Source organism: Gorilla gorilla, chromosome 11 (assembly GCF_029281585.2).
Source record: "Gorilla gorilla gorilla isolate KB3781 chromosome 11, NHGRI_mGorGor1-v2.1_pri, whole genome shotgun sequence".
NCBI classification, from domain to species: domain Eukaryota; kingdom Metazoa; phylum Chordata; class Mammalia; order Primates; family Hominidae; genus Gorilla; species Gorilla gorilla.
In genome coordinates this window covers 143,195,884-143,223,142 of record NC_073235.2, presented here as the reverse complement: position 1 = coordinate 143,223,142, position 27,259 = coordinate 143,195,884, and the positions used below count along the sequence as shown (strand labels likewise).

Sequence of the window (27,259 nt, the reverse complement as noted above, 5' to 3'; positions counted from 1 at the left end):
CCTTGTCACCAGGGCCAGGTCAGCAGGTAAAGGGTGTGCCCTGCCCTGAGGCAAGGGCAGCCGAGGTTTTCATCAGGGTGCTGTGAGCAGGGCTGAGCCGCGGGGGAAACCGCAGGCCCAGGTCCTCCCTCCTCTCCAAGCCACTGTTCCTCACCCGCTAGTGGAGACCGGCGGCTGCTTCCTTCCGGGTTGATGAAAAGGTTGCATGAGTCATGAGGAGCTTATCTAGAGAGGACAGCAGCAGGCAAGCCCTCCACAGAGATGGGGACTGCCCTGGGCACCAGCTTGTGATGGGGGCCGCGGTCCACAGCGATGGGTGGTGCCGACTGGTGACAGGGCATAGAGGGGCAGCGACCAACAAGGTGTGGCCTATGCTTGAGGCCCCGGTACACAAGGCGTGGGGAGGGAGAAGGCCCTTCTCACTACCACCCCCACGCTTGGCTGACAAAACCCGTGCTTCCCATCCCCCCAGCTTTGGGCTCTGCCGCATCAGAGATGTTCGGTCCCCAGGTGGGATGCTTTTGCTTAGGAACACAACCGGCTCTCACTGGGAGGATGGCTCAGACACGGCCCAGCCACAGAAGCATGAGACAACACAGGGCTGGCTCTGGCAGGTGGGCATGAGGCTTTGTGAGGCTTGGGGGCCAGGAAGAGTGGTGCCTCCTACTTCTCTCTGGTGGTGCAGTACAGGTAACGGAGGCCACAGCATCTGTGTGGGCAGCCATGCAGGGCATGGGGCCTTAAAAATGAAGGATCGAGTCACGCCACCAGGTGAAGGCCATAAGCAGCTTAGGCACTGGCTGAGGGTAGAACGTGGAACGAGTATTGGAAAAGGCAGATAAGCACCAACCACAGTATTTTACTCATTGCCGCATACAGAATGTAAATACGCATAGTTGTATATATTAACCAATGACTACGTTATCTGTGATTCACATGTATTACACACATTTTCCTTTTCTTCCCCCACTCTTATTTAAGGAGTGTTGATTCTAGGATAGTCTTTAGGCCACAGGATGTCCAGGAGAGGTGGTGTCTGAACTGGAGAAGGAATCAACATGCTTGGATGCCTCCAGTGGTGGCTTCTGGGGTTCCACCCTCACACGGCGGGAGAGGCAGCACCTCGTTGGCTTGACAGTAGCTATGTGACTTTAGGTTGGGGTGCAATGTTGGTGAAACAGAGGTCAAAGTAGGAGAGGGGTGCAGATGCTGGAGGCCTCCCGGGTTCCCTCACCAGGCCGTCTGTCAGCACAGCCTCCTTCTCCCCTGCCTGTCACAGGGGGGGCTTCCCATGTTCGGTGCCCAGATGAGACCAGTGAGAGGTCCGGGAGGTGGGAGGAAGGAGATATACTGTGGCTTCAGCAGCTGGTGGGCAGGAGGCTCTGCTGGCAGCTCCAGGTGCCCTCCACAGCCAGGACATCAGGCAGTGGGGATCTGGGTGGCAGGTCCCTGTGACTCCCCTATGTCTCCTCTCCTGTCCTTGGCTCCCCAGCCTTCTTCTCCCTGCATTCAGTTTCTTTCTGCCCAGTTCCTTAAGTGGTTTAGATTTTCCTGACCAAGGCTTGTTTAATAAGCTGAGCTGACCAGAGGGAGAGGATGGAGCAGATGGTGGTGCAGGGGTCTGTGTGGTCTGATGCACAGACCCTTGCCCCACCATCAAGAGGGGACAGAGACCCTCTTGAGCTGCGTTTCAGGAAGATGGGGCTTAACTGGGAAAAATGAAAACTCAGCGTGGAGGCGAGTGCACTGGGCGGCCGTGGTGCAGTGGGACCATGGACCTCAGAGGGCACTGGTGGCAGGACCGCAGAGTGGGCCCTTCAGCCTGCCACTGAGGTGGAGGATTCTCTTGTGAAGAAAGCAGTAGGAAGGATGGAAAACCATACTTCCTAGACAGGCATCTGGAGCAGTTTCAGTTTTGATTGCTGTTATTACTACTGATAACTGAGCAAAAGTGGTGATGATGCTTGAGAGAAATTTCTGCAACCCACAGTCAACAATTATATGTACAGCCAAGTACAGCGTGTGCTCATTTCTCCCTCGACTTTCGAATCTGCAGTTTACCAAAGCTGCCAATGCTTTCTTATTATTATTTTATTGCAGCAAATTCCAGATGTGTCTCCAACGGGAAAATATACAACCCTCTTGCCTTTGATGATTATTCTTATGATTTCAGGCATTAAAGAGGTTATACAACATAAATGACATGGCAGACAAAATAGTTAAGGAACACAAAACTGTTATGACAGGATTCATGGGACACAATTAAGTGGAAAGAGGTGAATGTGGGTGACACTGTGAAGGCCTCGAATGGGGAGCTCCTTCCTGCAGACCCAGTCCTGATGTGTTCCAGTGAGTCTTAGTCGATGTGTTCATATAGCAACATCTAATCCGGATAGAGAGACAAATGTAAGACATGGCAGGCTTTGCCAGAAACAGCTGAAATGCAAACAGAAAACCAGCTGTTAGGCCTATCTGGAAAAATAGACCGTGAAGCACCTGATCGTCATTTCAATGGCTGAGCTTCCGCCTAGGTGGTAAAAGCCCCGTTCCAATTGGGCCTGACCGGGTCTTGTTAAGAGGTACACAGCTTAGAAATGCTCAGTGGATTGGCCGGGCGAGGTGGCTCACGCCTGTAATCCCAGCGCTCTGGGAGGCCGAGGCGGGAGGATCATGAGGTCAGGAGATTGAGACCATCCTGGCTAACACAGTGAAACCCCGTCTCTACCAAAAATACAAATAAATTAGCTAGGCGTGGTGGCGGGCGCCTGTAATCCCAGCCACTCAGGAGGCTGAAGCAGGAGAATGGCATGAAGCCGGGAGGCAGAGCTTGCAGTGAGCCGAGATGGCGCCCACTCCAGCCTGGGCACCAGAGTGAGCCTCTGTCTCAAGAAAAAAAAAAAATGCTCAGTGGATCACTGGCATAGTTGTTCACACTGGCTTTGAAACCAAATTCCTGCAGAATTCTGTCAAATCACCTCAAGAGATCAGAGATTAAGAAAGTGACAATGGGCAGGTCTCCCTTTGGTTCCTGCTGCTCTGGTCATGTCTGTAGTGAGCTGCGTGGGAGCCGTGCTATGGAATAAAAAGTATGGTGACATTTGGTACCTGAAAGAGGATTCCAGCTCACAGCATTGTGCTTGACATACTGGTGTTCATCATCTTATAACAGTACCTCATCCCCATTAGTCTGCTGGTCACTATGGAAATTGTGAAATATATTCAGGCCCAGTTTATAAACTGGGATCAAGATGTGCATTATAAAGTAAATAGTGTCCACACCATGGCCAGCACATTCAATCTCAGTGAAGAACTTGGGCAGGTAAAATTTCTATTTTCTGATAAAATGGGAACCCTCACTTGCAATATTAAGACATTTAAGAAGTACCACTGCAGGTGTCATTTATGGTGCAACACCTTCCATCCGAGCCCTGATATTTTAATGACCCCAGTTTATTGCAGAACATTGAGAATGGCCATCCCACAGAAAACTATATAGACCAATTTCTTACCCTGTTATCTGTGTGCCACACTGTTATCCCTGGAAATATTATAATCTACCAGGCTTCCTCCCCGGATGAAGCAGCTTTAGTGAAAGGAGCAAAAAAACTTGGCTTTGTTTCGCTACAGGAACACCATACTCTGTCACCGTAGAAGCCGTGGGTGAAAAAATCGCTTTTGAAATTCTTAATGTCCTGGAGTTCTCTAGTAATAGAAAAAGGAGGCTGGGCACGGTGGCTCACGCCTGTAATCCCAGCACTTTGGGAGGCTGAGGTGGGTGGATCACGAGGTCAGGAGTTCGAGACCATCCTGGCTAACATGGTGAAACCCCCCCATCTCTACTAAAAATACAAAAAATTAGCCGGGTGTGGTGTCACACACCTGTAGTACCTGTAGTCCCAGCTACTCAGGAGGCTGAGGCAGGAGAATCACTTGAACCAGGGAGGCGTAGGTTGCAGTGAGCCGGGATTGCGCCACTGCACTCCAGCCTGGGCAACAGAGACTCTGTCTCAAACAAAAAAAAAAAGAAAGAGAGAAAGAAAAAGGATGTCCGTGATTGTCCGAACTCCTATGGGACAGCTCCAGCTGTACTGCAGAGGGGCTGATGAAGAGAATAATTCCCCAATCACCCAAGTTGCCCTTCAACAATGTCTTCATCAACAGCTTTCTTGATCTAAATGTCCCACGTGGGTATGCATTTTCTCAAACAGAAGCATCCGTGGTCACGCAGGAAGAACTAGTCCGTTCTTATGACACTACTAAAAATAAACACAAGAAGAGTTGCTTTTCCTGATTTCACCTATGACTCAGATTCTGATTACTGTAGCCTGTACTCATGTCCTTCCCTGAGACTGGTAGAATGCGCCGGCACCCCCAAACACTCAAGATTCTGGAGTGTAAATAATGGAGGATCACTATTTACTTTTTCTTAATTTGTCTTCGATGTTTTACCAAATGTATTTCTTTTTGTGTCTGTAAGATAATTTGTGCATCAGCTCAGCCAGAAATATACAATTAAAAGCACTATGTTTCACACACACACACACAAAGGAAAACTCGATATGACAGTGAGGAAGAAGGGTGAAGACCAGCCTTCTGTATCAGTGCAGGGACATCCTTCCTCCAGGCAGCAGGCCTTCAAGCTTCAAGCCTCAGGGCCCAACCCTAAGGCTGGGGGCTCTCCCTGCAGGCAGGACTGGGCCTGGAGGGCCGCCTCATACTTCTGGAGCTGAGACCAGAAGCCCGGGTTCGGTTCTGCTACCGGGCGAGCGCTCTTCACCATCTGCAAACAAGAAGTGTACTGGGTAACCCCAAGTCGCGCTAATGGCCAGCAAGGGCCAAGGCGGGCCCAGCTCTAAGAGTGGGTGCCGCCCAACCCGGAAGTGCCTCTCTGCTTCCCTAAGCCCGCCCTCACGAGAGAGACCCGCCCCTCCCGGAAGTGCCTGTCCCAATCCCGAAGCCGGCCCCGCCCGGAAAACGCGTCCCCGGAAGACACGCCCCTCTCGAAACACCGCCCCCCCAAAGGCCCGCCCACCTGGAAGGCCTTCGCCAGGCTGAGGTCGCGGTGCCGCATGAGGTACGCGGTGCACACGGCGGCTGAGCGGCTGCGGCCGTTCTTGCAGTAGACTAGGCAGGCGCCGCCGGCGCGCACCGCGGCCTCCATGGCGGCGCATGTGGGCTCCAGGTGCGCCAGCAGGTCCTCAGCCGGGTCGTCGAACACGGGCACGCGCAGCTCTGCCACGCCGGGCGCGCGCGGGCCGGGCTGCTGGCGGGAGACGTTGACGCACAGCGTGACTCCCGCGCGCGACAGCTGCTCCTCCGCGCCCGCGGCTCGCGCGCTCCCGAGGAAGAGTGAGGGCGCGACGCGCACGAACGGTGGAGGTACGGGCGAGGCGGCCCCGCGGCGCCCAGCTTCTCCCGGTCCCATGGCGCCCGCCGAAGAGTCTGCTTTTGGGCCCTGAGGATCTATTTTGGGGGCTCAGGCGCCCGCCCAGGAGTCTATTTGTGGGAGCCGGGCGGGCCGCCGGGCGCCCCCGGGTCCTAGAGGCCTCCGAGGTGGACCAGGCCGGGGCTTGGGTCTCCCGCGGGCGCTGGGCCGGGGCAGGGGGCTTGGGTCTCGTTGGGGCCGGGGGCATGGCGGGAGGTTTGGGCCTCACCAGGGCGCCGGGGCCTTGGACCGCTCTGCGTCCCATGTTCTCTGTCCCCGGGCGCCGTCCTCCCTGCCCCCGCGGCCTGTGGCGCTGGGCTTGCGTCTGTGTCTCTTGCGCGCAGCGCCCTGCCCGCTCTCCTGCGGCGTCTGGCGGGGAGGCGTGGCTTGGCCGGGCCTGCCCACTTCGCGTCCGCGTCGTTCGGCTAGGGCCCCGTGGCTACCCGGTGCACGTGGACGGCGGGCTGCGTGGTTCCCGTGTCTTCACCCTTTCCCTGGTGACTGCGTGGTCGGCTTTACGTTTATTCCTTTTTGTGGCCCGCTTTGTAATTGGTGCATTTTTTTCTATGTATTATAACACATGGCTCATAAAATAAAACTAATTTCTATTTTCATCACTTCTTCATAGACCACACTATTCATTTTGCTGTTTCTAAGTAATTTATTGGGGTCAGCATTGTAACTTTAAAAAATTTAATATCACTTAATGTCCATGAAATTGCCATTTAAGACCCCTTCAATTTTTCTGACATCTGGTAATTTTCAGGCAATGGATACACTGAAAAGCAACTGTCTCAACAGCCCTGCAGACATTTAGCAATTGAAGGTTCAGTTGCATACAGTCTCTCTCTGGGTTATCGTCATTGCTTTGTCCATCAGCCATCTAGCATTGGTAACTGTCAAATCTTTATTGCAGCCTGGGGTTTACTCTTGAGCTGAAGACTCAAATATGTCTGCAGCCAGGTCTTCACTGGTTGCAGCTCCAGACATCACCTCCGTGGAGGTCTTATCAGCATCTGTTTCCCACTTCCTCCACCCTAAGGAAGGACTCCAACTTTCCTAGGGTGGAGGAGTGGAATTCCCTTTTTTTCCCTGGCGTTCATGGGAGCCATTGATTAGGTTGGGACACTGTCTCCCTCCACCTTCTAGGAGTTGGCTCTGTCTCTGGCCAAAAGTGAAGGCCACACTCCCGTGACTGCTCTGGGAATGAGCTTGGTGTCTAATAACCCATGAAGGAGAGAGCACTTTGGAAGGCTCCTCTGTTCTCTCATGGCCATAAGGGGAAGCCAGCCTTGGGTGAAAGCAGAGGAGATGGGAGAGCCAAGGTCCTTGATGCCACTGTTGGGCCACTGAAATGAATCAAACAAAACCTGAAGTCCCTCCTCCTCCTGGACTGTTTCATGAATCATCATCACCCTTTATGGTTGGAGGATGGTTGAGGTGGGTTTTCTGCTCCAAAGCCTGCTACTTGAACCATCATGCTCCCACCCCATTGAGGTAATGGATTGGGAACCAATTCATCCTAAGTGTCTCTGCATCTCATTGCCACACTTAGTCTGGGCCAGCCTCTGTCTCCTGGACTTGGTGCTAGTCCCCCACAGTGTAACCAGAATGTGCTTGCTAAGAACAGAGGGTTTCTACATGTTGGTTCTGACTCCTTAGCAAGTTGTAATTCACAACTAATGTGGGTTGTGAAATCAATTCTGTGGGTCATGATCAGCATTTTAGTTTTTCGAGAAATAATAGACATGAAAATATTAGAGTGCATGCATGTAGTATGCCGAATTTTTAATGAAACATTTTTCTGAGTGGTTTGTACTGGGTCGTGGTGTAAAATGAGATTTTAGAGAGAAGTGAACTCAACAGACAGGCACTGGCATGTGGAGGCAGTGCCCCTAGAACCCCAGAATCCTGGCCCAGCCTTAGTCCTTAGTCCCCGGAAAGCTAGCCAGTGGGGAGGACCAGGGCATTGGCTCTTCACACCCCCTGCCCTGTTCTCAGAGGCAGTCTGGGTTGAGAAACGCAAGCCCTGCACCTCCAAGAGCCTCTCCCCTCTTTGCAGGAAGGCCCAGCTGTTTCCCACCATGGTGCCTCTGTACATCCCAGTCCAGTTCCTGAAATGCGCTCTGTAGCCTGGAGAGCTCCTGCGCATCCTGTGAAGCCCCATCAAGAATCCTCTCTCCTGCAGTCCTTCCCCGAGACCCTCGGTCCAAGACAGCCAATCCCTCTTCTCTGCGGTGACTCTTGCGGCCTCCCTCATCTCGTTCCCTCCGCAGGCCTCGAGTTACCCTTGCGCCTTCCACATTTACTGAATGAACAAAGGCCGGGGCTGGAATCAGGCAGGGCTTGAGCAAGCCGTGGCTCCACGTGCTAGGTGATCAGGGCAAGTTAATTAACACTTGGGCCTCAGTTTCCTCAGGTGTCCCACGGCGCTCCCCGTGCCCCCATCACGGGAGTGTTGGGGGAATTTAGCGCTTTCTCTCCCAGGGGTACTCGGCGCAGGGGCTGACCGGGTAAGCGGGAGGCTGGCACCGAGGCCTGCGGGGTGTCGGCCCCAAGCCGCTGAAGTCACAGAGGGCGGGCACGCCCGGAGGCGGGGCCGGGTGCGTCCTGGCGGGGGGATTGGCGGAGCCGGAGAGTGGCAGCGGGCATGGGGCGGGGCTGTCTCCAGGGAAACGCGACGCTCTCCGTAGGCGCACGGCTGGCGAGCAGTCGGGACGGGAGCGCGGGCGTCCGCGGTGGCTGCAGTCCCGTCGGTCTCCCTGCTGTCCGGCGCGAGCTCTTCGAGTCTTGCTTGGTGCGGTCTCGCGACAGGGGCGCTGGGAGCCGGGGCTAGGGGGATCCCGGAGCTCCGTGGGGCGGCGGGTCCGGGGGGGGTGGCCAGGCTCGCGGTCCCCACCCCAGGGAGGGTCCGAGGGGCTGGGGGCGTGGGGTTAGGTGGGCGCGGCGTCTCCCGAGCCCACCCTCGAGCGCTGGCTTCAGAGGCCCGTGGCTGAGACCCGCTGTTAGCGGCGCCTCCTGGGCGATAGTGGGTGCGGGCCTGGCCTGGCCACGTGGCCGCGACCGCCCTTGCTGTGATTCCCGCCCACGAAGGGACAGGGACACCTGGGGACGCGGGTGAAGTTTACCCATGGTTCCGACAGGTCTCCCTGAGGACTCCCAGGATGGTGGTCCGGGACCTGTGGGTGGCGGCCCAGGCTCCGGCGCGGTTCAGGGAGGGGCTTGGGTTCTCTGAGGCTCAGGGGCCGCGGGCGGGGCCTCGGGCGTCCTCTGAGTTCCTGGCGGGAGCCCTGGGGGCAAATGTGCGGTCCTGACGTGGCTTGCAGGTTGGAAGACTACAGACATGGAAGGGGCCCATGCCTCCCTTAGCTTAGAGGACGAAGTCTCTGGGGCTGGCAGCCCCCAACGCCCGCTAGAGGGGAAGGGCGGCGAGACCCCTGCTGCCGAGGAGCCGGGGTCCCTGAAGAACTATGCTGTCTTCGCCACAAGGTGCGGGGGACCCTCCAGCAGGGAGGTCCGACCCTGACCCGGGGCCCAGGGTTAGCCGGGATTCTTCTTAAGGCAAGCAGTAAAAATCGCTGAACTGTGTTACTCCCTGAGAAACTAGTTTCTGGAGAAATCTGAAAGCCTCAACACTGTATCAGCAACCACTGAGGAAAACGACAATAGATGGTAATTGGAACCTTCTCATGTCCCTTCCTGCCTGCACACTCTGCCACCCGTGTCGCCGCCTAGTGGAGGGAGGGAACGTTTCCCTCACGAAATGGGGCTCCCACGTTGTCTCCATCTTCACAGCTCTGTTGTTCACAGCAAGGGCTGCTTTGAGCCAGGGGCTGCCCTGGGGTCTCACTGCAGCATCTCACGAGGTCCCCCTGTCACCCCATCGTGGTTGTCCCTGTTTGTGGGCCTCCAAAACTCAGTCCCAGCCCTGGCCCAGTGTGATGGATGTTGGGGACCAGCCTCAACACCACCCGTAGAGTACCCAAAGTCTAGTGGGGACAAAGGATTGAGAAGAGACAGGTTAAGAATTGAAAGGTGGGGAGCCAGGGGGCCAGTTGCAAAATGGAGGCTGCAAAAGGCTCAGAGCTCTGGTCTCCACACTATTTATTGAGTACACTTAGATCTGAGAAGCAGATGTTCAGGGCGAAACAGTGAAAGGGTGGCAGTGCGTCATAGGTGTAATCTATAGCAATAGCGGTTTCAGTGAATCTCCTTTGTGCTCAAACAGCATATCTTTTAACTTATCGGAGAGTAACTGGTGGGAGCGGGCTTAGCTAGGAGCCTGCATGTCTGTCCACAGTCCAGTGCTTCAAAGGAGAGTCTTTCTCCTTGAACACAGTGTTTACAGATAAAAGAGCGGATCTCGCTCTGGGCATGGGAACATGATGGCAGTTAGGAGGCTTTCCTCCTCAGAGGCCTCTTGTGGCTTTCCACAACTTATTGTCCCATATTTTCATGGCCTGTTTATGCAGGCACCCCACAAGCCTTTTTCCCAACAATGGGCTTTGGGAGGTGGCTGGGTTTAGATGGGGTGGTGAAGATGGAGCCCATGATGGGATGAGTGTACCTATGAGAAGCAGAAGAGCCCAGAGTTCCCCATCCTCTCTCACTACCATGTGGGGAGCCAATGAGAAGGCGGCTCCACAGGCCAGGAAGAGGACCCTCCCTAGGCAGGGACGCTGCTGGCACCTTGGCCAGGGACGGCCGCCCTGCACAGCTGAGAACGGAAGGCCCTTTGAGACGCCCCATCCATCTGTGGGGGTCTCAGATGCTCTGTCCGTCTGGGGGGGAACTGAGATGCCCTGTCCATCTTTCATGGTCTGAGGCACCCCATCCACCTGTGTTGGTCTGGGATGCCCTGTCGTTCTGTAGGGGTCTGAGACACCCCATCCATCTGTGGAGGTCTGAGGCACCACGCCTTTTGTGGTCTGAGATGCCACGTCCATCTGTGGTGGTCTAAGACGCCCCATCCGTCTGTGGTGGTCTGAGACGCCCTGTCCATCTGTGGGGGGTCTGACATGCCCTGTCTGTCTGTGGACGCCCTATGAGTTACGGCAAATCCACCCTGGTTTGTGCTTCCCCCCTGTTGCAGCATACTCCCCAGCCCTGCAGCCATCCATCTGTCCACCTATCCACCTGTCCATCCTAGTATGAGCTGGCTGCCTCTCGAGCTGCCTTCCGACCTTCCATGGGTCCACATGTGTGGGCAGTCTGCTTTCTGTCCAGCTTGGGGCTGGCACTGCTGGCCCTTGAATGAGGACCCTGCTGTGGGCACCCACGTCCTGCAGGCAGCTGGAGTGGGTCAGAGGGCCAGAGGGCCATCGATCTCAGGAGATGCCACCAGCAGGCCCGGGCTGGACAGGCCGACTGGTCCTGCCTCTAGGGCCTGGCAGCATCTCTCCTATCCGTTGGCAGCCTTACTGTGCATTCCACTTCCTGTGTGGCCTTGGGCAATCGCCGCACCCTCTGTGCCTCGGTTTTCTCTCCGAGTGGAGTGGGGATGCAGCGGCACCTGCCCTGGGACTGTGGGATGAAATGAGAGGCTGGGTTGTGCTCGGGGGTTGTGCTCGGCAGTCACTGAAGGCACTGCAGCCACTTCACTCTTCCCTCCTTCTGCTCCTGTCCTTTTAGGGATGTTTCAGCAGCCCCTGAGAAGGAAGAGGAGGAAGCTGAGGGCCCGCTGAGGGCGCAGGACCTGAGGGAGTCCTACATCCAGCTCATCCAGGGTGTGCAGGAGTGGCAGGATGGTTGCATGTACCACGGGGAGTTTGGGTTGAACATGAAGCTTGGATATGGCAAATTCTCTTGGCCCACAGGCGAGGTAACTGCTTCCACACTTTCTCCGCCTCCTCCCCTAGGGCCTCTGGTGGCTGGCCTTTATCCTTCCAAGAGTGATGGGACCGGAACTTTTAGGTCCATCAACAGGAAGGATGCTAGGCTAAAGTTTTTCCTCCTTGAGAAATGTCCAGAGAAAAGCATCTTTCCCAACTTCCAAAATCACACCCATGGTTTGCTGGGGTCCCAGGATGAGGTTTGGGAAGCTGTGACTTAAGAAGATAAGTTCTTATTCTGGGCAGACGTTTTAAAATTATGAATTACCATAGCGACTCGTATATTTACCTTGGTGAAATTGCCTGTGTCTAGGCTTAAGCAGAAGGCAGCGAACGTTCTAAAAGACAAAATGAGAACAAGTTTTGCACCCCCAGGCTAGGTCCTGAGCCCACATTCAATGCAGCTGAAACTGAAAAGGCCTCTGTTGGTGCTTGCCATGCAAAGTCCAGGGGTAAGGTAGCCTCAGGCCTGGCTGGATCCAGGATTCTAATGATGTAACTAGGTCCTCTCTCTTTCCATCTCCACGAGGGGGTTCTAAGACTGACCTTGTTCCATCTGCCCAGCCCCTGGGGGTGGCATCAAACACCCCTGGGAAAGAGAAAGGCCCCAGCAGGACACTGGTCTGACTTGGGGATGCATGAAGTGCATCAAGATGGGGCAGGGGTAAGGCGTCCTCTGGTCGGCCAGGCCTGGCCCAGGCACTGGGGCTGGGTCCCTTGGGGAATCCTCTCTGTAGGGAGAGGGCGTCTGTTGTCAGAAGAAAGGGAAGGGACACTAAGCTATGAAAACTGCCATGCCCTTCACGTCGGGGTCAGGTCTGGGTGGACTGTGAGCATGGATGGCTGTGCGGGCACTCCAGGCCCATCCGTTTCTGAGAAAAAGGTGGTGCTTGGCACTCAGCATGAGGTCTCCTGGCTGGAAGCCCTTGTCATGAATGTCACATTCTTTTTTTTTTTGAGATGGAATTTCACTCTTGTTGCCCAGGCTGGAGTGCAATGGCACGATCTCGGCTCACTGCAACCTCTGCCTCCAGGGTTCTAGTGATTCTCCTGCCTCAGCCTCCTGAGTAGCTGGGATTACAGGCATGCACCACCACGCCCAGCTAATTTTTGTATTTTTAGTAGAGACGGGGTTTCACCATGTTGGTCAGGCTGGTCTTGAACTCCTGACCTTAGATGATCCGCCTGCCTCGGCCTCCCAGAGTGCTGGGATTACAGATGTGAGCCACCATACCCGGCCAAATGTCACATTCTTTTTCCCTCTGGGGACCTTGGTAGAGGGGCAGGCTCTGATACACTCACTCCTGTTGTTTGTGGAGCTCACGTGTCCAACCAGTGCTGAAGAGTTATAAATCAGAGTCCTCCCCCGTGCCTACTGGGGCCCACAGCCAACCTTCCAGGGCCAGCCTGTCGCCTGTGAACCTGGCAGGGAGCTCAGCAGCATGGGGCTCCTGAGTGGGGACAGGACCCTCCAAACCGAAGGTCAAGGTCACCAGGGAGAAGGCAAGTCCGTGCTCTCCTGACTCAGGATGTCTAGGTAGTTTTACGCCTCCCCACGGTCCCCCACCAGAGGAGAAGACAGAGAGGGAGCCTGGCTATCAGGCTGACTGCCTGGTAACCCCTCTGGGTGCTTCAGGTGCCGACGCTAATAGTCGCATGCCAGGCATCCCTGAGTTCTGCCACAGCCCTGGGTGGTCCCCATTCATTGCCAACCAGGCATGGTGGCTCGGCCTCAAGGGCATCCCGTCAGGTTCTGGAAGAGCAGCAATTTCTCACCAACTTCTCCATCTCACAGTCATACCATGGGCAGTTTTACCGGGACCACTGCCATGGCCTGGGTACCTACATGTGGCCAGATGGCTCCAGTTTCACGGGCACATTTTACCTCAGCCACCGAGAAGGCTACGGCACCATGTACATGAAGACACGGCTTTTCCAGGTGAGGGGGCTGCCATGTGTTCAGCTGGGGTCGAAGTGGCTGTGTGTGTCTAAGTCACTGGACAAAAAGATATTTAGGTCCTGGGGAAGTTTATTTGTTTAGTTACAAGTAGCTTTTTTACTTTTAATGATTAAAATGGTACCAATAATAAGGATATAGACAGAAAATAAAAGCCTCCTTGCATTTTATTCCCCAGAGGGATACTAGCAAATTGTTATATATCCTTTAGATTTAAGAAACGCACATGTTTATTTTTAAATATGTAAACTGGATCACTGTACACATAATGTTTGAAATGTGCCTTTTTAAATGGAGAACATGCCTAGTCTTTCAAATACAGATGCCTTTCCCCCTTTTATTACAGTATAATTTACAGTAAAATTCACCCATTTTAATATATAGTTCTGAAATTTTTGACAATTACAGGGTTGTGTAACTACTACTGTAGTCAGGATATACAAACAGTTCCATCACCCTCAAAATATTGCCATGGCCTTTGTAATAAATGTCTCCTTCAACGAACTGTGGCTGATCTATTTTGGCCTAGAATTTTGCCCTTGTGAGAATGCCATATTAATGGTGTCAACAGAAAAAAAACAAACTCTGCAAAATATTTTAAAGAGGTTTATTCTGAGCCAATATGAGTGGCTGTTACTGAAACACCAGGGGTTCGCTCTAGATCTTTCCGCTCCCTGCACAGAAAGCCCATCACTGAGACAATGAGTATTGCCAAGGAAGAAGGCTGTAATTTGGAGTGCAGCTGAAGAGATGGGAGCTTAATCTCAAATCCATCCCCCTGACTAAAACTAGGGGTTTATATATCAAGGAAGAAATGTAATAATGTGTGAGAAAGCAGGAACTTGGGAGGGGTGAGGAAGCAGTCATGGTGAACAAAGGGCCTGGAGTCACATTGAATGCCATGGTCTGGTGAGTTTCAGTTCTTTGATACTTTCTGAGAGGAGTTTCAGCTCTTTGATACTTTTTGAGAGGCCTGAAGGTCTTTCCTGAGGAAGAAACTCAGATAAAACAAATTTAAGTTTCAGGCTTTAAGACCAGACGGGTCAATTTTTATGTTTATCTGCAAACAACTCTCTGTAGGATTACTGGGCTGGTTTCAGTCCCCCCTTTTTGTTTATCAGTTCCTCAACCATGGGGAACCAGGTTGTGGGTCTTTCTGGCTGCTCCATGCTGAGGAGGGGTGCTGTGGGCAGCTCCATACCATGGGTGACCATGTGGTCACTTAGGAATCAAAGGTTAATCTAAATAGAGTTTTCTTCTAAAAGAAAATCTCTTTCCATTCCCCCACTTGCATCAAAGACAAATCACAGTAGGACAACCTACTTGCAAAATAAGCTTCAGTTTCCTGCTGCCCTGATCACCCACACAAAGCACAGCAAGAACTGTGGTTTGCATAGGCTGTCCTAAACTGGCTTCGCCGGAACCTCTCGCAAGGCCATTTCAGTCAAAGCATTGGGAAAATAACCAGTTCCCCCAGCTGTGTCCCATTATAAAATAAAACAGATTCTTATTAAACATATGCAAACAAACACGTTGCCATGAATTAAGAATATTCACAAATAGTTTAAAAATTCTGGAGAAATTAGGCAGAGAGAAATATGACTCAAATTTTGTTTACAAATATATACTCAGTACGCTTAAAAGTATATTTCAAGGTTATAAATAGCTCAAAAGAAAAAAATTATCCTGACTCTGAAAGACAAAAGAAGAATCAGCAATATTTCAAAAAAAAAAAAAACATAAAAAGCATTCCAGTGTTCTATTAGCTGAGTCCATGCAGTCAGCTCCTGCCCTGTGTCATATTGGGTGAGCAATGTTTATGAACACATCAGCCTTCCAGTTAGTGCAGTGGAAGTTTTCTCTCTCATCCAGTGGCGCAATCGCCAAAGTTATCAGACACCTGAATTCAATAGTCCTTTTCAGGAACTCCCCCAAAGAAGCAAGCCCTGGACGGTAGCTGATTATAAGTCACTTTTTTTGAAAAAGATCAAAGCAAAACAACAATTGTGGATGACAAAAGTCTTAAGGCAGCCATAGTCAAAAGACACAGATGACAAGGAAATTTGGTTATTTCTGTGTCATACAACAATTTAACATAATAATCATTAACTATTATTGACAGCATTTATTTAAACATATTATAATTTCAAGAATGTCATAAATCCTGGAACACATATTAATAACATGTATATAAATATAACCCAAAGAAAGTTAAATACCACCTCACAATTTACAATGCTTCCGGTATAATTCTAAGATAACAAATAAGCCTAATATGTCTTTCTTGGACTTCAGGAAGCCTAATATCCAAAAAAAGTTAATTTAAGATCAAAAATTTACCTTCATCAAGAGTAAGACCTTTTTTTTTAAAATTTATTATTATTATACTTTAAGTTTCAGGGTACATGTGCACAATGTGCAGGTTAGTTACATATGTATACATGTGCCGTGCTGGTATGCTGCACCCACTAACTTGTCATCTAGCATTAGGTATATCTCCCAATGCTATCCCTCCCCCCTCCCCCCACCCCACAGCAGTCCCCAGAGTGTGATGTTCCCCTTCCTGTGTCCATGTGTTCTCGTTGTTCAATTCCCGCCTATGAGTGAGAATATGTGGTGTTTGGTTTTTTGTTCTTGCGATAGTTTACTGAGAATGATGATTTCCAATTTCATCCATGTCCCTACAAAGGATGTGAACTCATCATTTTTTATGGCTGCATAGTATTTCCCCATCTTTGTGGTTTTATCTACTTTCGGTCTTTGATGATGGTGATGTACAGATGGGTTTTTGGGGTGGATGTCCTTTCTGTTTGTTAGTTTTCCTTCTAACAGACAGGACCCTCAGCTGCAGGTCTGTTGGAGTACCCGGCCCTGTGAGGTGTCAGTGTGCCCCTGCTGGGGGGTGCCTCCCAAGTTAGGCTGCTCGGGGGTCAGAGGTCAGGGACCCACTTGAGGAGGCACTCTGCCCGTTCTCAGATCTCCAGCTGCGTGCTGGGAGAACCACTGCTCTCTTCAAAGCTGTCAGACAGGGTCATTTAAGTCTGCAGAGGTTACTGCTGTCTTTTTGTTTGTCTGTGCCCTGCCCCCAGAGGTGGAGCCTACAGAGGCAGGCAGGCCTCCTTGAGCTGTGGTGGGCTCCACCCAGTTCGAGCTTCCTGGCTGCTTTGTTTACCTAAGCAAGCCTGGGCAATGGCGGGCGCCCCTCCCCCAACCTGGCTGCCGCCTTGCAGTTTGATCTCAGACTGCTGTGCTAGCAATCAGCGAGACTCTGTGGGCGTAGGACCCTCCGAGCCAGGTGTGGGATATAATCTCCTGGTGTGGCGTTTTTTAAGCCCGTTGGAAAAGCGCCATATTCGGGTGGGAGTGACCCGATTTTCCAGGTGCCGTCTGTCACCCCTTTCTTTGACTAGGAAAGGGAACTCCCTGACCCCTTGTGCTTCCTGAGTGAGGCAGTGCCTCGCCCGGCTTCGGCTCGCGCACGGTGCGCGCACCCACTGACCTGCGCCCACTGTCTGGCACTCCCTAGTGAGATGAACCCGGTACCTCAGGTGGAAATGCAGAAATCACCCGTCTTCTTCGTCGCTCATGCTGGGAGCTGTAGACCGGAACTGTTCCTATTTGGCCATCTTAGCTCCTCCCCCACAAGAGTAAGACCTTTAACTTTGAGCAATGTTAATTAGCCAAACTTCTCCAATGTTCTATCAGGTTTTAAAGAATATTTTACTGTCTAAACTTTTTCAACTTTCTATTTTCTCTGCATATGCATGAAGACAGACACACAGAAACAGGAAACAATTACATATGCTTTACGCAAGACCATCTGTGACATGCTTGGACTTTCTGGTTTGTCCTAAATTTTCTTTCTTTTTTAAGTAACCAGTCATTTTAGGACAAAAATTTACCGTACAAGATTTCTTTCTCATGAAAAATTATTATTTTTTCTTTATAACCTTCCTTAACAAATATATATCTTCATATTCATAACTTTCTTCACATCTCTCTCCCCTACTTACTGGTTCCTTTCTACTTTGTTTCATGAATAACCTTTTAACTCTATAATTTGAACTAACGTTTAGATAATGTCTGAGTTGGACAAAATTATTCTTTTTCTCACAGCACATCTTCTTTGGTATATTTTATATACAGAATTATAATTAACTATAACTTTTATTCTTAGTAACCTTACATTTTAGTGAAACCCTAGGAAGCAAGAAATCCCAAACTATCAGATGTTAGCATTTTATAGATGAGAACAGTTCCACAATTTTTAGAAACATATTTCCCCATATCATAACCTTTTCTTCATTGGAAATGACTTAGGTATCTAATGAACGTTAAAAATAATTATAAGGTTTCAAATTACACAAAAAGTTCCCCTATAGCACTTATATAATGTATATAAATACATGTTATTTTTAGCAGTTTATCTAGATTATTTATGTATCATTTATTTCCTTGTTAACCATTTTATAACCTGTGAATATTAGGTATTCATCTAAATAAGAACCTTAAAGTTAACTACATGGGTATTTTCACCAATAACTCAGAAGATTCAGCTGCTTTCATTAAAGTAACAACATTAAATTAGTCGTACTTATCAAAAAATTCACAGAAAGATAATTTTGTTTTGGCTGGGTATATAGTTTTATAACCTTCTGTGCCAAACCCTGATATCTCAAAATATCTAGCAAAGACAAATATAAAACCCAGATAAAAATATGTGCTGACAATTCTGAAGACATTTCTATTTTTATTTTACGTATAATTTTTTTTTTTTTTGGGACAGAGTCTCACTCTATCACCCGGGCTGGAGTGCAGTGGCATGGTCTTGGCTCACTGCAAGCTCCACTTCCCAGGTTCATGCCATTCTCCTGCCTCAGCCTCCCGAGTAGCTGGGACTACAGGTGCTTGCCACCACACCCGGCTAATTTTTTTTTTTGCATTTTTAGTAGAGATGGGGTTTCACCATGTTAGCCAGGATGGTCTCCATCTCCTGATCTCGTCATCTGCCCGCCTTGGCCTCCCAAATTGCTGGGATTACAGGCATGAGCCACTGCGCCCAGCCTATTTTACCTATAATTTCAAAGCCAGTTTGTTTAGTGAAGATTTACTTAAATCTCGTGAAAACTGCTGGGACTTATTTAATACTAATTATTACTTAACTAATTATTAATTGTATTTTAATTAATTATAAGTAATTATTACTTAATGAAATTGAAAATTAAGTAAATAATTTAGTTAAGTAATTAAATAATTTACTTAATTTCAATTCATAAATTTACCTTAATTTATGAGTTGAAAATTGCTTGGACTTATTTACTTAATTTATAAGTGCTCTTTTATTTATAAACCAACTTGGTAGACTCAACCTATAACATAACAAATGTATACATATATATATATAGATATAAACATATCTAGACATGTATACACACACACACACACACACACACACACACACACAAAGATTCAATAGCTCTTACCTTGGAACTCCGTGAGATAGCAATACAAACTCACCAGTCTACGAATTTGTTTACATGTCTGAACTCTGTTAGCCTCAATAGGTAATCCAGTGAAGGCTGTGGACCAAAATTTTAGGTAAAGCAGTTTCCATGGCAGTTTGATTTTTTTTTTTTTTTGAGACGGAGTCTCGGTCTGTTGCCCAGGCTGGCATGCAGTGGCACGGTATCAGCTCACTGCAACCTCCACCTCCCAGGTTCAAGTGATTCTCTGCCTCGGCCTCCAGAGTAGCTGGGATTACAGGCGCCTGCCACCACACCCGGCTAATTTTCGTATTTTTAGTAGAGATGGGGTTTTGCCATCTTGGCCAGGCTAGTCTTGAACTCTGACCTTGTAATCCACCTGCCCTGACTTCCCAAAGTGCTGAGATTACAGGCATGAGCCACTACGCCTGGCCTTTTTTTTTTTTCTGAGATGGAGTCTTGCTGTCACCCAGGCTAGAGTGCAGTGGTACAATCTTGGCTCACTGCAGCCTCTGCCCCCTGGGTTCCAGCAATTTTCCTGCCTCAGCCTCCTGAGTAGCTGGGATTACAGGTGAACGCCACTACGCCCAGCTAATTTTTGTATTTTTAGTCATTGGGGTTTCACCATGTTGGCCAGGCTGGTCTCAAACTCCTGACCTCAGGTGATCTGCCCACCTTGGCCTCTCAAGGTGCTGGGATTACAGGCGTGAGCCACTGTGCCTGGCCAGCAGTTTGATTTTTAAAGGCCAAACCTCCCCAGACCCCAAAGAGCACTTGGGCCAAACAGCACCCCAGAAGAACATCACCTGAAACAGACTAATCTGGCCCAACCCTGCTTAAAACAGCAACATAGGCCCGGCGTGGTGGCTCACGCCTGTAATCCCAGTGCTTTGGGAGGCTGAGGCAGGCAGATCACGAGGTCAGGAGATCAAGATCATCTTGGCTAACATGGTGAAACCCCGTCTCTACTAAAAATACAAAAAATTAGCCAGGTGTGATGGCACAGACCTGTAGTCCCAGCTACTCTGGAGGCTGAGGCAGGAGAATGGCATGAACCTGGGAGGCGGAGCTTGCAGTGAGTTGAGATGGCGCCATTGCACTCCAGCCTGGGTGAGATGGGCTTGGTCACCCTGCAAACAAAAATTCCTTTGGAATTTCCCAAATTAAGAAGAGCCGATCCTACTATCTGGCACTCACAAAAGATACTCACTTTCCCAGGCACACACACAACACACAGTTACAAACAAGCCCTCAGGAGTGTCCATACTGAAACAGTGGGGGTGCTTTCCTCTCTTAGTCAGTTGGGCTTGTTGAACCTGCAAATGGAATTTCCTTTAAAAATTTCCCAAATTGAGAGGAGCAGATCCTGCTGTTTGGGCCCACAAAGGACACTCACCTATCTTGATGCAGATGTCAAATTTCAAAGACAGTGCTTCTGAGGCAATCAGGAACACTTCTGGGGCTGGCAGAGAGAGATGGAGACTCTCACCTCCAGCCAAAATTGGGCTGGCAGCTGTTTAGGAGGGCTTCTGAGACTTCAGGCCTTCAGCAATGCTGATCCACGAGCAATGCGTTCCTTGTCAGGGAACCAAAATCTGTTATTGAAACATCACGGGTTCAGTCTAGGTCCTGCTGCTCACCCTTCAGAAAGCCAGTCACTGAGACCAGGAGTATTGCAAAAGAAGAAGGCTTTAATCAGGTGCTGCAGCCGAGGAGACGGGCTCAGTCTCAAATCCATTTCCATGACTGACTAGAACTAGGGGTTTAGATAGCAGGGAAGAAATGTAACAATGGGTAAGAAAACAGGAACTCAGGAGGGGTAAGGAAGCAATCATGGTGAATGGGGGGCCTGGAGTCTCATTGGATGCAGTGATCTGGTGAGTTTCAGTTCTTTGACACTTTTTGAGAGACCTGGGCTTCCTTTCCTGAGGAAAGAAGCACATAAAACAAAGTTTCAAGCTTTAAGACCAGAAGGGTCAATTTCTGTGTTTATCCTAAAAACTAAGGTGCTGTTGGGTCGGTTTCATGACCATGGCTCAGGGAAACACAATCTCAAGGAGTCCTGAGAAAGTGTGCCTGAGGCAGTCAGATCAGTCTTATGTGTTTAAGGGAGACAGGAACTACAGCAAAGACCTAAATCAATACATGGAAAACACACATTGGTTAGGTCCAAAAAGGTGGGATGTCTGGAAGAGGAGGCTTACAGGTTATAGGTGGATTCAGGGACTCTGTAATTTACAGTTGGTTAAAGGCTCTAAAACTTGGAGACAGCACAAAGGAATGTTTTAAGTTAAGGATGCTACATAGCAAGATTGATGGCCTGCAGATGTGGCCTTGCCATGCATGGCTTTAGGTCCTGTTTATAACTGGGTATCTTATTGCTATAGAGAGTCTGTTTTGTCAGCCTTCTCATCTCTATTTTAACATCAGTGCTGGTCAGTTGTGTTTAAACTCCAAAAGGGAGGATGTATAGCAAGGTATGTCTGACTTCCCTTCCTGCTATTGCTAAGCACACAGTTTTTCAGGTTTTTCTGGGGTCCTCTTGGCCAGGAGGGGGTCCATTCAGTCTGTTCAGAGGATTAGGATCTTACTTTTAGTTTACAATGAAATCACACAATGTGCAGCCTTTTGAGTCTGGCATCTGACACTTAGCATCATGCATTTGAGATTCATCTGTTTGTTCCAGGAGTTTATTCCTTTTTATTGCTTAATACATTTTCATTGTGTGGAGCTACCATAGTTTATTCCCCTGATGAAGGACATTTGAGTTGTTTCCAGTGTTTGGCAATTACGAATAATCCTATTGTGTCCAGAATTGGTGGGTTCTTGGTCTCACTGACTTCAAGAATGAAGCCGCAGACTCCTCGTGGTGAGTGTTACGGTTCTTAAAGATGGTGTGTCCGGAGTTTGTTCCTTCTGATGTTTGGACATGTTCGTAGTTTCTTCCTTCTGGCGGGTTCATGGTCTCGCTGGCTTCAGGAGTGAAGCTGCAGACCTTCACGATGAGTGTTACAGCTCTTAAGGCGGTGCGTCTGGAGTTGTTTGTTCCTCTGGTCCGGAGTTGTTCGTTCCTCTGGTCTGGAGTTGTTCGTTCCTCCCAGTGGGTTTGTGGTCTCGCTGGTCTCAGGAGTGAAGCTGCAGACCTTTGCGGTGAGGGTTACAGCTCATAAATGCAGTGCGGACCCAAAGAGTGAGCAGCAGAAAGACTTATTGCAAAGAGTGAAAGAACAAAGCTTTCACAGTGTGGAAGGCAACCCCAGTGGGTTGCCTCTGGTTGGCTCAGGAAGCCTGTATTTATTCCCTTATCTGACCCCACCCACATCCTGCTTATTGGTCCATTTTACAGAGAGCTGATTGGTCTGTTTTGACAAAGTGCTGATTGGTGCGTTTACAATCCCTGAGCAAGACAGAGAGTGCTGATTGGTGCATTTACAATCCTCTAGCTAGACATAAAAGTTCTCCAAGTCCCCACCAGATTAGCTAGATACAGAGTACTGATTGGTGCATCCACAAACCCCAAGCTAGACACAGAGTGCTGATTGGTGCATTTACAAACCTTGAGCTAGATACAGAGTGCTGACTGGTGCATTTACAACCCTTTAGCTAGACACAAAAGTTCTCCAAGACCCCACTAGATTCAGGAGCTCAGCTGGCTTTGCCTAGTGGATCGCACGCCAGGGCCACCGGGGGAGGTGCCCGTCAGTGCTGCACTGCACGCCCACACTCCTCAGCCCTTGGGTGGTGGATGGGACTGGGGAGCTGTGGAGCAGGGGGCGGCGCCTGTCGGGGAGGCTCCGGCGGTGCAGGAGGTGGGGGCGCTCAGGCATGGCACGCTGCAGGTCCTGAGCCCTGCCCCGTGGGGAGGCAGCTGAGTCCCTGCGAGAATTCGAGTGCAGCGCTGGCGGGCTGGCAGTGCTGAGGGACCTGGTGCACCCTCCGCAGCTTCTGGCCCAGGTGCTAAGCCCCTTACTGCCCCGGGGCAAGTGGCACCGGCTGGTGGCTCTGAGTGTGGGCCCCCCAAGCCCACGCCTACCCAGAACTCGTGCTGGCCCGTGAGCGCCGCCCGCAGCCCCATTTCCCGCCTGCACCTCTCCCTCCACACCTCCCTGCAAGCAGAGGGAGCCAGCTCCGGCCTCGGTCAGCCCCAGAGAGGGGCCCCCACAGCGCAGCGGCAGGCTGAAAGGCCCCTCAAGCGCGGCCGGAGCGGACGCCGAGGCAGAGGAGGTGCCAAGAGCGAGCGAGGGCTGCTAGCACGTTGTCACCTCTCACCATTGTTAAAAGAAAAACTGAAGCCAAATTAAATTTAAAGGAGTTTAATTGAGCAATGAACGATTCATGAATCAGGCAGCCCCCAGAATCACAGCAGGTTCAGAGAGACTCCAGCGCAGCCACGTGGTGGAAGAAAACGTATGGACAGCAAAAGGAAGGTGAAATACAGAAAAGAGAAGCAAGGTACAGAAACAGCTGGATTGGTTGCAGCTCAGTGTTTGCCTTATTCGAACATTGTTTGAACAGTGGCCACATTTGATTGGCCAAAACTCAGCGATTGGCGCAGGTGTGGGCTATGACCAGTTTACACCTCTGCTTGTTGTGGTTCACAGCATGCAGAAAAACCTTCAGGCCAAACTGAAATATGTAAGGAGGCAGCTTTAGGCTAAACTTGATTTAACACCATTATAGACATACACACTTCGTTGTTTTTGTACATGTCAACATGAAGCACAGGTCTCCGTGTCACTTGGGAAGATACTTGGGAGTGGGACTGTGGGGTCATGTGGTGACTGCTTAAGCAAGTGGTTGTTGTCACCCGAAAGGAAGAGACTGAGGCAAAATTTAATGTGAGTAGAGTTTTGAGGCCTGCAAGGTTTGAGGACTGCAGCCAGAGAGAAATACATTCAAGTTGCCCTGAATAGATGCTCCAATTAGCAGCAGTTACAAGTGAGGTTTTAAAGGAAAAAAGAAGGGGAAATTCTTAAGTTATTTACCAAGAATTTACATTAAAATCACAGGAGCTATTGACTGGATATTGTTTTTTGTATCGGAAATCCTACGAACATGAAGACAATAGGCGAGGGTCACATTATGGAACTTGTGATAACATTTTGGGTAACTTATCAGCAAATCTGGAAACTATAGGTAAAGAAAGGAAAAACAAAAGGCCTTGAAACAATTACCCTGGGCCTGGCTGCAGGTGAGGGTGGGGGCCTGACTGAAGTCTCTTGCTGGTCTCTCTGGGCCTCATCACTTTAGCCGACCTCACATTCCTCAGGCTGCTGTGAGATACGGTTTTTCTTGCTGTGCTGTTTTTTTCTTTTCTTTTTCTTCTTTTTTTTCTTTTTCGTTGAAAGTGAATATTTGGATGGGTACGGTGGCTCACGACTGTGATCCCAGCACTTTGGGAGGCTGAAGCAAGAGGATTGCTTGAGCTCAGGAGTTTGAAACTAGCCTGGGCAACATAGTGAGACCCTCTCTCTATTTATTTTAAAAAGAAAATTAATTTTAAAAAATCAAAATGAATATTTAGAATGAGAAAAAATTACAATAAATTATACATTTAAGAAAGTGGCTGCATGCAATAAATATTATAGAATCCAGGGAAAAAGCATAGTCTTTTTATTAACTGCCTGATCCACCTCTATAAAACTTCTTGTATATTTTTTGACTGTCTAATCTTTAGCTGCCTCTTCATATGTAATATTTTCTTGTAGAGAAGAGAAAGGCAATGCAATACATCTTATGTTACTGCTCAATTGTTTTTTGTTTGTTTTTAGAGACAGGGTCTTGCTCTGTTGCTTCGAGCGTTTGAATCTCTGAATTCTTATTACCACCTGGTCTTGTCACTGTTACTTTAGTTTTAGCCTCTCTAGTAGTCATGCAGTGGCATTGCCTTGTGGCCTGAAATGGCCTTTCCCTAAATGAGTGGCAATGCTGAGCCCCTTTTCATGTTTCTGTGCCCTCTGTTTTTCCTCTGGCTAGTCTTGCCAGGGAGATGTCAATTTTATTCATTTTCCCCAAAGAAACAGCCTTCAGCTCAGTTGAGCATGCCATTTGATTCTATTTTCTTATCTAGTTCATCGATTTTTTCCAAAAGAAAAAGAATTTGCTTTTCTTTTCTCACTTATTGATATTCTACTTTTCTTCTTATCTGATGTACATATTTAATGATATATATTCTTTCTAAGCATGGCTCTGTAATCCAAAATTTGGTTATATTATTTTCATTCAGTTCAAAATATGTTCTCATTTCTGTTGTGATTTCCTCTCGACCCATGGCTTATCTTATAGGAGTATTGCTTAGTGTTCAGGCTCTAGATAGTTTTTTGTTATTGATTTTCTGCATTCTTGTGTGCCTTGTATGGTTGCAGTTCTTTGAAACTTACAGACTTGCTTTATGACCCAGACTTTGGCCAACTTTTTAAATGTTTTTGTATTTATGAAAAGAATATGCATTTTGCAGTTAGTGAGCATAGTCTTTATATGTGCTTGGGTCACTTTTACTATCTGTGTTAGTCTTTACTATTTAGGGGGGTGTGGTGGGGGTGGGGGGCAGGGTCTTGCTCTGTCACCTAGGCTGGAGTGCAGTGGCATGATCACAGCTGAGGACTAAACTCTGATTTTTTAAAAATCTTGCCCAAATTCCTACCTAAGGGGTCTAGGGAGTCATGTCCTACAAACCATAAATTCTTACCAGATGGGTTTTGTTTGACCCTATATATCATGACTTACTTTCACTCTGACTCTGGTATAACATTATGTGACAAGAAAAGAATATTTATCCCCAAAATACATTTCCTTGTCATACCTTGAAATTACCCTGCAAAGTCTCTTGTGGGAAAAATCCACGTTCTATAGAGAATCCCCTTTCCCCTTTGTTTTCCTTCCTTTCTTTCCAGATGCAGGAGATAATCAGCTGAGAGCCAGGCACCCTTTTAGGTCCCATAAGAAACATTTTACAACCTGCTCTCTCTCTGAACTTTGCATTCTGAGAGATTCCTCTGCACAATAAAACTTGGTTCTTTATCTTAACCTGAACATTCCTTTCCATTGATCCCAAGTAAACTGGGTTCAGATAAACTCAACCAATTGTCAACCAGAAAATATTTAAATTTACCTGCAGCCTGAAAGCCCCCACTTTGATTTGTTCCACCTTTCTGAACTAAACCAATGTATTTCCTAAATGTATTTGTTTGATGTCTCATGCCTCCCTAAAACATATAAAACCAAGCTGTACCCCAACCACCTTGGGCACATGTTCTGAGGACCTCCTGAGGGCTGTGTCATGGGCCATGGTCACTCACATTTGGCTCAGAATAAATCTCTTAAAACATTTTACACAGTTTGACTTTTTTCATCGACACAGCTTACTGCAGCCTTGACCTCCCAGGCTCAAGCAATCCTTTGCCTCAGCCTCCTGAGTAGCTGGGACCATAGGCATGCACCATCACACCCTGATAATTTTATTTTTGTAGAGATGGGGTCTTGCTATGTTGCCCTGGTTGGTTTTGAACTCCTGGGCTCAAGTGATCCTCACACCTCAGCCTCCGAAAGTGCTGGGATTATTGGTGTGAGCCACCATGCCCCATCTTGTCTAAATCCGATATGCTTTTTTTGACTGCTCATTCCATTGATGACTGAGAAAGGTATGTTAGAATCTCTCACTGTGATTGTGGATTTATTATAATTCTGTCAAATTTTGCTTTATTTTGAGACCATATTGTTAGAAGAGTCAAACTTTTGAATTAGTATATCTCCCTGTAGGTTGAATCTATTATTATGATGAAGTGATCATCTTTGAGACAGGGTCTTGCTGTGTTGCCCAGGCTGGGGTGCAATGGTGCGACCACGGCTCGCTGCAGCATTGACCTCCTGGGCTCAGGTGATCCTCCCACCTCAGCCTCCCTAGGAGCTGGGACCACAGGCATGCATCACCATGCTGGGTTAATTCTTTTATGTTTTGTAGAGTTCTCACTATGTTGCCCAGGCTGGTCTCAAACTCCCGGGCTCAAGTTTTCCTCCTGCCTCAGCCTCCCAAAGGTTTAGGATTGCAGGCATGAGCCACTAAAAATATCTCTTGTCATGCTTTATGACCCAAAGTCTAATTTGTAGATATTAACAAGGCTACATTAGCTTTCTGGAATTACAGGAGTCAAGTCCTGCCTTCTAGGTGAGGATGCATGTCAAGAGCCCCAGTGGATGCCCGAAACTGTGGATAAGCTCCAGTGGATGCCTGAAACTGTGGATAGCATCAAGCCTTATATATACTAGGTTTAAGTGATGAGTGGGTGGACAGTGTGTGGAGTATGGAGACGCTGGATAAAGGCACAATTCACATCTCAGGCAGGACTAGGCAGGATGCTGTGAGATTTCATCTCGATACGCAGAATGGCATGTAATTTAAAACTTACGAATTGTTCATTTCTGGAATTTTGCATTTAGTATTTTTGGAGTATGGTTGACCATGAGTAACTGAAACTGTGGAAAGCAAAACTGCAGATACGGAAGGACTCCAGTATTTTTCCTGTGATGCGTCTTTCTCTGTAACTTTACTTTCAGCCTTTCTGTT

At 49.0% G+C, this 27,259-nt stretch overlaps 2 protein-coding genes across 31 annotated transcripts in view; one reads left to right on the top strand and one right to left on the bottom strand.

Annotated features, from left to right (window-relative positions):
• Positions 1-841: 841 nt before the first annotated feature.
• On the bottom strand, positions 842-7,647 carry DUSP28 (dual specificity phosphatase 28). 10 transcript variants are annotated; one of them, XR_008677566.2, is made up of 5 exons: positions 5,033-7,647; positions 3,880-4,780; positions 3,510-3,702; positions 3,106-3,197; positions 842-2,383 (listed from the first exon to the last, which is right to left on the bottom strand). XR_008677566.2 is itself a non-coding variant. In XM_031008511.3 (2 exons), the coding sequence occupies exons 1-2, from the start codon at positions 5,423-5,425 to the stop codon at positions 4,643-4,645; spliced, it is 531 nt and encodes a 176-aa protein (XP_030864371.1). In that variant the 5' UTR covers positions 5,426-7,647; the 3' UTR covers positions 842-4,642. The 10 variants fall into 10 exon arrangements, 1 of the variants encoding a protein (XP_030864371.1); XR_008677563.2 differs by lacking the exon at positions 3,106-3,197 and having other exon boundaries at positions 842-2,436; XR_008677554.2 differs by having other exon boundaries at positions 3,106-4,780.
• ANKMY1 (ankyrin repeat and MYND domain containing 1) overlaps positions 4,800-27,259 on the top strand; it is a 90,706-nt gene continuing 68,246 nt past the window's right edge. For 13 of the 21 annotated variants that reach the window (XR_008677553.2, XR_010129734.1, XM_019022080.4 and 10 more), the window contains exons 1-4: positions 8,100-8,222; positions 8,752-8,914; positions 11,057-11,246; positions 13,052-13,195. Coding sequence is in view for 19 of the 21 variants with exons in the window: in XM_019022080.4 (XP_018877625.3) it covers positions 8,769-8,914; positions 11,057-11,246; positions 13,052-13,195 (480 nt within the window). In the remaining 2 variants the exon portion in view is untranslated. The other 8 variants (XM_055379947.2, XM_055379937.2, XM_055379939.2 and 5 more) reach the window with 8 other exon arrangements.